The sequence below is a fragment of the Pleurodeles waltl genome, chromosome 5 (assembly GCF_031143425.1).
Source record: "Pleurodeles waltl isolate 20211129_DDA chromosome 5, aPleWal1.hap1.20221129, whole genome shotgun sequence".
Taxonomy (NCBI): domain Eukaryota; kingdom Metazoa; phylum Chordata; class Amphibia; order Caudata; family Salamandridae; genus Pleurodeles; species Pleurodeles waltl.
Window position 1 is genome coordinate 882,076,602 of NC_090444.1, and position 12,931 is coordinate 882,089,532.

The 12,931-nt window shown below is 41.6% G+C and overlaps 1 protein-coding gene across 2 annotated transcripts in view; it reads right to left on the reverse strand.

Moving 5' to 3' along the window:
• PHF10 (PHD finger protein 10) overlaps positions 1 to 10,391 on the reverse strand; it is a 550,201-nt gene extending 539,810 nt beyond the window's left edge. For both annotated transcript variants that reach the window (XM_069234982.1, XM_069234981.1), the window contains exon 1: positions 10,254 to 10,391. In XM_069234982.1, the coding sequence (XP_069091083.1) occupies positions 10,254 to 10,346 (93 nt within the window). In that variant the 5' untranslated portion in view covers positions 10,347 to 10,391. The remainder of the gene's footprint in view (positions 1 to 10,253) is intronic.
• Between the last annotated feature and the right edge of the window lie 2,540 nt (positions 10,392 to 12,931).

A 12,931-nucleotide genomic window follows, 5' to 3' on the forward strand; every position in this document is an offset into this window, starting at 1 on the left:
TCAGCAAATGAATTGCTGTATACCCGGTATAGAATAAAAACCCATTGCAAGGTGCAGCTCATTTATTGGCTCCGGGTACCAAGAGTTCTTGGTGAACCTACAAGCCCTATACATCCCTGCAACCAGAAGAGTCCAGCTGACATAACGGTATATTGCTTTAAAAAATCTGACATCGCAGGAAGAAGTTACAGAGTAAAACGTGGAGAATAATTGCTGTTTTTTTTCACCTCAATTTCAATATTTTTTAATTTCAGCTGTTATTTTCTGTAGGAAACACTTGTAGGATGTACACAAATGACTCCTTGCTGAATTCAGAATTGTGTCTACTTTTCAGAAATGTATAGCTTTCTAGGATCCACGATTGGTTTCACACCCATTTCAGTTACTAACTGGAAGGAGGCCGAAAGCACAAAAAATAGTAAAAATGGGGTATGTCCCAGGAAAAAGTTAAAATTATACTGAAAAATTAGGTTTTCCAATTCAAATCTGCTTGTTCATGATAGCTGGGAAAATGGTGATCTTGCCACCGCAAACCCTTTGTTGATGCCATTTTCAGGGAAAAAACCACGAGCTGCCTTCTGCAGCCCCTTTTTCCCCTTTTTTTTTTTTTAAAAAAAAATGTAAAAATTTTCACTGTATTTTGGCTAATTTCTTGGTCTCCTTCAGGTGAACCCACAAAGTCTGGGTACCTCTAGAATCCCTAGGATGATGGAAAAAAAGGATGCAAATTTGGCGTGGGTAGCTTATGTGAACAAAAAGTTATGAGGGCCTAAGCACGAACTGCCCCAAATAGCCAAAAAAAAGGCTCGGCACAGGAGGGGGAAAAGGACTGGCAGCGAAGGGCGTATCTAGAAAAGGATGTCAAGCCCTTCCCAACACATGGCATATTTCCATCAGTGGTTTCCTTCCTAGTGGGACTTAACATCCACTGAAACTCCTATTATGCGATGGATACTATCATATGTCGGTCTGAAGGGTCATTAATTAGTTAGGTCCGTCACAAAAACCCTGCTGTCAGTATTTTAGGATGCATATCCCCTAAATACTGAGTGAAGGTGGTTGTGTCAGTTTTATCATGACCTCCTTTCAACAAGCTTAAAAAACAAAATGTTCAGATAGTGGTTTAAGCCTTATTATCACTTTCCTAAAAGAAGCATGCTACATATTGTGGGTTTGGCAATCAATGCTCTTTAATACACTTCCATTATACATCCAAAGTAGAAAGGACACGCCTCAGGGTCCTCAGATAGGGTGTTTTTGGAGACAGAAGTACCTTTTGAAAGGTTTGGGAAATTAATATAATTGTTCAATAGCATGCTTACTCAATTCAAAGTAACACACAAATCATATTGAGACGTGTGTTTTATACCAATGGTGACCTTTTAGGCAGCACAGAATGCCAAATTACATTAGTAAAATAAATTCAAGAAAACTCATTTTATTGACCTCAGTAAACGAAGCCTTTAAACTTCAAGGGTTCAATTCTAAGTTTATATGTAAATGTTTGTAGTTGCACCAACTGATACAAGTATCACAAGAATAAGTTTGGATCTGCAGAGTACCAAATGATCGATAAAAATGGTGGGACCTCTGTTTTATGTTAGGATTTGAAATTGTAATTTGTAGCTTATATACAGTGCTCTCCTGCAAGGATATAATAATCAAGCCTGTAACCACCTGTTTTACAATTAGATCTTAGCAGTCAATGCATTAATCGCCTCAGCTAGCTTGGCTGTACTATACTCTGAAAGTTTCTAGAATCACTTAGAAATCTGCAGCGGGTGCCTTCTTCACCAAGCCAAAATAAGAGCAGTATAGTTGGTAAGACAGCATAGTAGGCAATGTTCCTGCTGTGCTAAACTAAAGGCCAAATTTAACGTCACATGACAATCTTGATGTGGTCAACCTAGCATTTCATTCTGCAAACATGGACAAAATAAGCATGGTGGGAATGAGTAATAATATTTTATTATGTTACTTGTTATCACAAGTTGCACATTAATTATAACAAAAATTAATAAGAGTGTGTGTATGCATCTACATACATTGAAAAAGTGCTACAAAGGGGTGTCACTTTTACATTAAGCAGAGTCCAGATTATCTAGATCCTGGTGGTGAAATGAAAAACAACCACTGAAAAAGCAAACTGGACTCGCCTTTAGAACAGAATGGCTTTGCCAATGATTTTTAGGTCAAGCCTAGGCAGTGCATGCACTGTCTCTCAAGACATGCTGTATCTGCTACTCCAGTCTCAGCGTGCCCATCACTATTTATTGGTTCTATCATCTGTCTTTCAAAATTCCAATGGTTTCTTTGGTGAATAGTTCACATTTGTCCCACCTCGTGGATGCTTGTTCCCGTCCTGGAGATGGACCCTGTTACATGGATCAGTTCACTTTGGCCTGTTATTTTAGATTCAGCACACTACTTTTTTTTTCTTTTGGCTTGGCTGCTGATTTGAAAAGAACCCTTTTTGAGGACTGCTGGCTTGGGCTGCCATTCCCCCCCCACCCCCACAAACACTCCCGCCAGGGTCCCAGCACCTCTTTCACCCAAAATTAGCTGTCCAAGGGAAGACATGGCTGATTGACAAGGATGTGATTTACACACTAAAGGTGATAAAATTGCATTGTCGTCTTTCCCTATTAAAATGGAGCATCCACGTTGTCCGCTTTACTCTAAACATTACCATAAAGTATTTTCATAATTCGTTAGTATGCTTTGTAATATTAAGAAACTAACAAAACTAGCAAGAAAATGTTTGCTGACTTTCTGTTTATTTGAATAGAGCTCAATAGCTATTTCCATTGAACATGGGGAGTTTTACAATGGCAGCCACTGCTCCGTTTAGAGGCGTACAAATGTGGGGCAATGACTGTCCACAGTCCTATCTCGATATCTATGTCTGGCATGTGTTATGGAGCGTGCAACTTACTGCCGCTGCCCAGAGGATTGGGGGAGAGGGTTGTGCTGTGCTACTGCTGAGCCATCAGTTCTTCTCACCTGGGCTGCGAAGGTGGCCACTTAGCCTCATTCGGGGCAAGAAAGCGATCGTAACTGGTGACCACAGAAATATCAGTAAAGCTACTGCTAGTGAAAAGACCTTGGCCTCCAGAGATAGGCAGAGGACGGATGAGGTAGCGTGTGACATGTTGTGGAGTGGGGCGTTGCTGAGCTCAGGGTGGGATGGGAAGCTTATGGCAAAATTACAGTAAAAAGCACCCTTGCTGTGCCATAGTGTTTTTTTTTTTTTAATTAGTTTTACCAATGCTGCTCAGCAGCTCTGTTGCTGTACAGCACTGCTACAAATCATTGTCAAAGCTAATGAGTCTTATAGGTAATAGCTATTGAATCTGCTAATGCTTGATTATTTTTTGGGGAGAACAAGGCAGCAATTTGCAGCAGGCAGCTTCGCCTTGAAGAGCTTTTGTGCTACTTATTTACAGATTTATCTTTTTTTTTTTTTATATAGTTTTGGCCATAAATTATTTTGTCACTGCTTTTTAAGTAGAGCCTACTAGACTGCGCATGTGCAGCCGGTTCAGGTTTTTATTAAAGATTTAGATCTTACATCGAGATCTACAGTATAAAAATCAATTCAATACAAATTCATAAAAGAACTAAAAAATGTAAAACGTTTTTCACACATTATTTAATTCATTGGACAGTTTAACAAATCCATAGCAGCCTTTGCTGTTCTTAATTCATACCTTTCGAATAACGGCTTTAAGAAACTCTGTTATAATACCCTTAAAGCTGGACAAACAAAAATAAAATGCTCAATTGTCTGTCTGAGTGACGGAAATGACAAATTCTATCTTCCCTAGGAATGCCCCGCCAGGCATCGATTATAATCTTTACCGCCAAGCAATTCATCCTAAAAAGAAGCATACACCTTCACGCCATATGCTACAAATTCGAATTTAAATATGCCTGTGGGGAGGCCAGTTGACATGAATGAATCACATTGACAAAACGAGGCTTAGTATTACAGACATTCCTATCATACAACATAGAAGAAATCTTCATATAAAACTTTAAAAATGATTTAAGGTGAACATAACTCATATTCTGAATGTCTAATTTTGACAATGTAAAGTGCTCCAGTGCAAATTGAACATTAGATAAAAACGGTCCAGATTGAATTTCCAAGAAGAAGAATTTCCACAGCTATAAAACCCCTAAGGTATTAGCATTAGCAGGTAAAATACTAATGATACTATTGCAAGATAGCTACTAATCCTTTTATATATGTACTCACCAATCCTAATTCTAATCTTAGTGTTTCCACCGAGGCCATGGAATTTAAAGTGCAAATACTGCAGAGTATCTTACCTTCCACTGTATGCCTAAAATACCAAACATTACCTTTAATCACCTGGGCACAGTAAAGAAAAGTGGAAGGAACCTTCATTTTATACATTGTTAAAAAAATGTTCAAAATGCCTATAACATGTTGCCCCATAAAGTGATTTTAGTGCATTTCCACTGGCATATTCGAGATATGGGCAATATGATCCTTATCTGCCAAATTGGCTGAAATAATTCTGTCCAAATAGGGGTATGATTTTACTACCTCCAAAGGAATATTATTGAAGGACCAACTATACCCTTTATCCCTCGGGCAACCTTTCACAGAGCATCTCATAACTTTTGTCTTGTTGATATTAGCCTTCAATAGTAAGTTAATAGTACATGCGGACTTGCAGAAATGCACCGCAGGTGCAAGCTGCACTGACGTAACGCTGGCCACCTCTGCACCTCACAAGGAACCTGCGGCCTAGAGCCTCAGACTCGGACTAGATTAGAACCCAGGTGATAAACCTCCAAGGCACATATAGACACAGGTGGGTAGGCTAGTAGGGAGGAAGCAGTGCTGGGTACAAAAAATATAGCGCGAGCTCGGATAGTGTAGTGAAAATTGCAAAAAACAGCCTTAGGATAATCCAAAGCTGGCAGGATGAGCCAAGGTGGCAGTGAGTAGGTCTCACTGGGGGTCACACAAACTGCACCCAGTCCTAGCTGGGCCACTTCTGTGGAAAACCCAAGAGTGTCCTCTAAGCAGCAGCAGACTACTGCTGCCTCGCTCGCTGAGCTCACCTTGCGGGCAGAGACTCCTCTGCTGCCGGAATCTGGACACTGGGTTCTAAAACTGCCTTGCCACACGTCACTGCGCCTCACAAAGAATGAGACAAACGGAAAGAGGCATGGGGCCGAGGCAGAAGACAAAGGCAAAACGCTGAACGCCCCAACTCACCTTGCCCCTACGCACAGTCACCGCTGCCTTTCTCCTTATCCACTTTTCACAGTCAGTAACTGTCGCGTACTGCAAGGTCAAGTATGGTCAAATAACAGGCAGGAAGGCAGGTAGGTAGGTAGGCGGGTGGACGAGCGGTTGCCGGCAAGCTGGTATACCTCAGGTACACCTCCGGCCTCTCCATGTTGTTTTATGGTCCATCCCTCCACACTGCTGTGTTGCTTTCGTGTTTGTCCCCCACATCCTCATCACTTTTGCTTCTGCGCTCCCCCATGTTGCTCCAGACCCCAATTGTTTCTCTTCAGGCCCCTCATTAGTTCCATTTCTCCCCATAGCTTCGGCTCTTTTAATCACTTAAAAATGTAAGAAAAATAAACTGGGAGACGCATGCATGTGTGCATCAAACACCTACAAAATGGCGCGGGTGGCCATGTCAAAGGCTTTTTTTATATACACATTAGTAATACTACAGCATGGCAATTTCTTGCTGCACACACACACAAAAAAAAAAAAAATTGCATTTGCAATGCAATGGGTGTTGCATTTGCTTGAGTTAGAGCTTTTGGCGTTGTGAATTTGTAACTGGACTTTTCTTGCCACTAAAGTTGGCCAACACTGCCTGCAAATTATTGTTTCTTCAAATGCAACATTCAAAAAAATTAATATAACGCAAATATGAACAAACTTACACTTCAGGCAATCTAATATCATCAAGCCCTTTGTAATAAAGTATTTGGAATGTATTTGCTGATGGATTGAATACAATGCCAGGAAATTTTAACATTTAAAGATGTCACACAACTTTCACTCAAGCAGCAACTTGTGACCGAAGTTAAACGGCGTGGGAGGGGTGCCGGGGCCGGCGGATACGAACAGGAAACTGACGGATGGGTGAGAGTTGTTGAGAACGGCAGTGCCAGCCGATTCAAAGCACCATAGCCACCATCAGAACGAGCGCGAAGGAGAGAGACAGAAGAAATGAGTAGTTTGCTCACATAAATCAATGTAATAGGGTCAGTCTGCAAGGCAGTAACAGGTAAAGCATATACCAACGTCCTCAAAGGATTTTTGAAAGGCAAGCCCACCAAACAATGAAAATTATGGGCGTTGTTAACAGCCCACAATACTTACAACAACAGGTCAGAAGCGTTTGGGCGCTCGACCTAAAAAACAGAAGTTACATACCTTTGAGTGTTACATGGAGAGATACGTTGCACTGAATGAAATTCTGCATTCCATGGAATGTTACCTGAAGAGGGTTGTTACATTGCCGAGAATATTTCAGTGACTGGAGTGAAATGTAACACATTGTTCGGGATTGTCTTGGATACAGAGTAAAGTTGCATGGAAAGGAATGATGTGTGCAGTGGTTATTTGCGTGGTGGTGAATATTATGGGGAGTGCATTCTGTAGCACAGAAAGAAATGTCACATGGAGTGGAATAAAAAAAAAACTGCAGAGTGGAATGAAGTACTGCATTGAGGGAAATGTTACACAAAGTGTAACGTTGCTTGAAAGGAAATCTTATATTGTGTGAACTGTATTGGTGTCAAAAGGAGTGGAATGTTGTATGGAATTTTTCAGGAAAGGGAGGTTGAGTGGAGAGATTGTTACATGCAAAGGAATACCGAATGGGAGGAATAATACATGGAAAAATAGTTTGCAGGAAGTGGATGGTTAAACTATCTCCCGATAGTTGGAAGGAGTGGAGTAAGGCATAGTGTGTAGTGCCATGGGGAGAAGATTTTTCATGAAGAGAAATGTACCAAGATGAAAAACAATATTGTACAAGCTGGTATTTTACTTTTCTGTAACATCTCTCTTTGTTTTTGGGGGGTAGAAAATGAGAAATCTATCTGACACCTCCATCATTTCCAGGAACAAGGTGGGCAGTGGTCTATGTCTTCTGCGGGGTGAGTAGCTTCAGTGTTTACTACCACTTTACTTTTACAAAGTCGAGTCCTCCAGGTTTTGAGACTGAAATAAACATTGCTGCCTTTGTTGCTAAAGCCCCTATATTTCACTTGTCAGTATTGTTTCAGATCAGAATATAATCCGACTTTGACCACGTACGCTGCCCCTCAACACCAGGCGTTACTGGTGCTGTCGACCTCAGAAGAATGGAAGGTTAGTGCGGCCTGTCGGATTCAGAGCCCTGATTTTCCAGGTCGCAGCAACTCGCAGTCAACTCATTGAGCCATCTTATGGGGTGGAATCAGGTGAGGGCTTTTGACTCAGAGGTCTGAATGGTGAATGGCATGAGGCTTTGTCAGCAGCATCGCCGGGCAGGGCCCAAGGTACACGGCTCAGCACCCACACAGAGCCTGGCATCGTGGCCATGGGAGAAGTGCCCAGTCCGACCCATGTGACTTTGTTTTTATGGCATTCCTGTAGCCAAACAGACGCAGCTCGGTAAAAATGAATTTAAATACAATATGCCTGTGCGTTTTAGAGGACATCAGACACTTCACAACGATTAGATAAATAAATAAATAAATACAGGAAGTGACTGGATAAAAATAATTTACATTTGTGAATGCAACTAAATCTTGCTGCCAAGCATAAATAGCTCTGTAATAGAAATGTTAACAAGGAAATGTTGGCATTTAAAGATACCATACAATTAACTTTCACTCAAGCAGCGATTTGTGACCGAAGTTAAATAACAAGGAAGGGGTGGTGGGGATGGCAGACACAAACAGGAAACTGAGGGACGGACGAGGGGTTCTGGGGATGGCAGTGCCAGCCAATTTAAAGCACAATAGCCGCCATGAGCGCGAAGGAGAGACACAGAAGAAAACATTTGTTTGCTCACATAAAACATATTGGCAATCATGCGATAACCCTTACAAAATGGTTAGTCTGTAAGGCAATAACAAAACCGCCCCAAGGCGGGACAAACGTATAGAATTTGCCAACGCCCCCAAGGGACTTTGCAAAGGCAAGCCCACGAAAGAATGAAAGTCATGGATTTGACATGGGCGTGGTTAGAAGCCCACAATACTTACAACAGGTCGGAAGCGCTTGCGTGCTCGACCTCAAAAGAGGACTGCACAGGGAACAGGGTACATGGGAGGGGGTTATAATTAAGTCAGTTGGGGACAGGAGGGTAAAAACACCACCCAAGGAAGAGAGCAAGGCAGGAAGCAGGGGAGAAGCATAAGAAAGAGAGAGAAAAAGAGAGAGAGAGACAGAGAGAGAGAAAACAATATGGAGGACGAGGAGTAGGTATCTGGTGGGAGAGAAGCAGAGAGAGCTGGAAAACACATGCACTCTCATGAAGTGCTTAATCAAAAAAATAGTTTATTATAATAGAGTAGTGGAAGGATTTCAAGTTAGCAAATCAAAAGGTTGGTAAAGAAGCTCTGATCCAGAAGAGAGACAAATAAGAAAAGGAAGGCTAGCCATTGAATTAAAAGCAAGCAAACGAAAGTGACAAAGCCAACCAATTTTAAGCAGTAGGCAGGCTGTGAGCCCACTATCTTTTGGGAAGCTCACACATTTTTTCACAAACCAGACACCTTGCACAGTCCTGTATGGCAGACTAAAAAACAAAATAAGCCTTGTGCTAGCACTAAGTCCACCACCTCTCAAACTTCCCTCAACAGTCAGCTTGCTCCATGTGGCACTCTACTACTCCAAGTATTACAGATATTTAGTGACATATTACCAAGCAATACACATCAGCCCTCTTCTCAAAACCCCCTTCAGCCTTTTCCTCCACTTTGGTCTCCTTGTTGACATTCACTAGCTTATCACATACACTAAACCGGTAGGAATACTATTGGACTAGTAAATTATCAGCCTGGCTGACATTTTTATGGAAAGTCAGGAAAAAAACGTCTAAGTCCATTCATTACCTCTAAAACATAAACGTAAGTTCCCCAAAGATGCCGGTCACGTGCTCAAACCACCAGGGTTCTGTACTGTCCCCTGTTATCCTCCATGTCTGCATGGAGCAGTTTAATACTCTTCTCACTGATAGCATCAAGATTCAACAATATGCTGGTGAAAAAATCCATGAGCCGAGTCACTTGGATTCAAACCAGAAACCAACCTCACCTCAACGAACACACAGCTAAAAACCAAAAACTGTCTGGTGCCAGCTCTCTCTTCTAAAGGTAGAAAAACAGTTTATTTCAGAAAACAACATCAAAACATGCTGCAGCATATCTCAGCCAGGGCATGAAGCAACATGGTCACATTACCCCTATCCTGCTGGGACTCCATGAGCTTCCCTTGCTGACCTGCATCATCTTCAAAACCATCAAGACCTTTTGCAAAGACATCACAACCAGCACCCCGATTAACTTGCAGACAAACTCGCCATCTCTGGTGGTTATTGCACATATGCACTCAGGAAATCATTAGTTTACAGAGTCAAAAAAGATTTTTTTTACACCCCCATTTTCCATCTACGCGCCCAGGATCTAACACTATATCCTTGTATTTGACTTCCCAACCGCTGCTCTAATTCCCAATACTTTAAACAGCCCGCAAAACTGCTATCTCTCGTATCTTACTTTATGCTTGATTTTGACCATGTGCAGCAGCCCGCTTACCTTTGGCTAAGCTTGCATCAAAGAGATTCAACGTGCACATATACAAAGCGAGAAATACAGGGTGAAAAAAATGCAATAGCCCATAGCTTTCCAAAATCTCAGAACACATGCACATGACCAACACATTTCTCTAAGAAAGGTGACAGTCCTCTGCATCGTTTGCTCCTCTGCCAGAAGTGATGCGTTGCCTAACAAGCTCATTTTCAGAGTTGCAATAACACTTCACATACGCCACACAACAAATTTAAGTAAGCTTTGATTTTCCAAACCTGCACATTCTATGAGTTGTAGTAGCAGGCACTGAACCCAATACAAAAACAGTACAAAGATATACGATGCAATACTTTGTAAATGGAAACGTCAAGAAAGTCCAAAAAAATGATCGAACGCTAAGCCGTCTACCATCCTAACTTCCCATCTATTGCTATCCTCACCCTCAACGAAGGTACTCCGGGACTGGGAGGCTCGCTGCTCTCGCTGGGGGGCTGCAGCGCCGGGGCCGGCCTGGGAGAGACAGCGGCCGCCATGCTTTTAGATGCCTGTTATTGTTGTGAATGCTGGTGCTCGCGAGACTCAAACGTCTCAACACTAGCACAGGACCGCATTTAGTATTTCAGTGAAGAACGCATTATGTAGCAGCCATATTGAGTGTGTAAGTAAAAGCGCGATATCTGTTTTGGACACTGCTGCATTGGCTTAAGTTCCGATCTAGCTTGCGTGCGAGTCCAAGAGCTCCAGATAAAACAACTTTCAAAATATGCCACCCTCAAGTAAAAATACAAGGAAACAAATCAGCCTATACATTATACCGGACATAATAAGATGTGATCCGTGTTTTTTTTTAAAACAGGTTAATGAAACAAGTGAAATTCTAACATAAAGAAATTAGATTTAGGACACCCGCATTAAAACAAAAAGGTAAGCCGGACAGTGTACATGGAAGAAGGACTACTTTGTGACAGAGAGCTCCAACGACATAGTACTTCAGTGCCTATATTCACTAAACAAAATCTATTTAGATGTTTCGCACTGTGTCACATAATTTCAGCAGGCTTTCAGGTCTCATGATGTTTAAAGTCCTGCTTACATAGATACAATGAATCTTTGTGTTTCGGTTTCTTGTATTCCGAGGGCTTTACCTTACAGAGGAGATGTGGGGTAGTGGTCATCATCATACATGCCAACATTTTAGAAGAGGACATTGGAGATATAAAACAAAATAATCGGGAGAACGTATTTCCCCCATTCACTTTTAAAGAAGAAGAGGCAAGTTCATGTGGGAGACAGACAAAATAAAGCCATTTTTGCCTTAAAAAATCAGGAGGCTCCTGCATTAATCTGGTCTACTGGCATGTCTGGCATTGCGCTGTGGGCCTGGACACCAGGTTCGAGTCCAAGTATGGCTCAGCATCTTGTAATTCTGCGTAAAAATCACTTGATCTTCCTATGCATTGGAAAAAAAGCAATGACGTAACCAATAGGTCTCGCATATACAAGACCCATTGACTTTGTCAGTGTGTTTTAGTCATGTCGCACAAGCACAGCTGCTGTGCAACATGGCTGAAAGGTTTTATTTTTTTTTATATGGCGGGATGAGCGGGTGAGTCAACTTACACACCATGGCAGGGGTTGTGGTGTTGCAGCACTTTGCACCGTGCAAATGTCTGGTGCAAACTGCCCTACAGTACAGGCTGCTCTCAAGCAGATGGACCTTTAGTTTTGAGCCCAGTCTAACACAACAAGTTAATACATTTCAATAATGTGAAGCACATTTGGCCCACAAATATTACAAAGTTTTCAATTTCCAAACTGTGAATGTTTATTGACAGATTAGCAAAGTCACAAGTTAAAATCATAAAATTGGCCGATATTCAGTAATCAATGCATACATGAATTAGTCAATATAATTTAAACCAATCCAAAATCATAAATGAGAAGACAAACCCTTATAACTTTGCCATAGAATAAATCAAAGTGGTCCCAGTTTCCTGTGAAAGGAAGGTCCTTACTTAGGTAAGCTAGTAAAGGTCTAGGGAATTGAGAAGTCAAGCAGAAGGTGTCAACATGAAAAGTTTCGAAAAGGCAAACCCAAATGAATCAAATAAACATATGTCAAGCAAGTGGGGAAAATATTTGCCCAAGAGTCTAGCTGCTTCAGGTGAGAGGAAAAAGGAAACATCTCTAAAAAGGGCAAATAAAAGCATCTCCTCGCTAACAGTGTATTGCATTAATTTGAATCATCTTCTGTCTACACTCGATGAACCTACACATAGTTCCCATGAACTGAATAAATCAGGATAAAGTATGTTTTGATAACATGAGCTTCGTTTTTTTCCATGATTAACACACAATTCAAGCCAAGAAAATGATCTGTGGATGTTGATAAATTGGTTGCAATGTAACCTATTGTGTGAGGACACCACCGGAGATAGCGGAAAGGGTCTGGAATCCATTTGTTTACATTTTCATTTTGCAAAACTTAAAAACAATGCATGGCAAGAAAGAAATATGGGACCTGAACATCCGCCATTTTAAGCTGAGGCCTACATGTATACATTAGCTATGATTTACTTAATGTGAGTATCACTCAGTAAATACAATTGTGTGCAGCCGAGTAATGTAAATGTACGTGCAAAACATTTAATTATGAAAAACATCTCCCAACCTTCCCTCTGATGACTCTGGGAGTCATCACACATTACCCATAATTCCATCCAAAGCTTCACATTACACAGTAGTTGTTGACTTTGCAGCTTAGGTTTTTATTCCTCTAGATCCCGTAAGTCATCATAGCTATGACTCTATTATGTTAGATTATATTATGTGTATTTGTATAGCGCACTAGCATACTGATCACCCATAAGGATATCCAGGCGCTGTGTTTGTGGGCAAGCCAGCTGCCACTTGATGAGGTTAGTCAAAGAGCCAAGGCTTCATTCAGCTTCTTGCAGAGCTCGAAAAGCGATGAGGAGGCTCTGATGTGGTGACGGAGGTTGTTTCATTCTTAGGGGAGAGAGATATGAGAAGGCACGGCCTCCGGCTATGGCTTTGTGTTTGCAGGATATGCTTGCCAGTGAGAGTCCGGCTTAGCGGAGGTGCCTGGTAGGGGTGT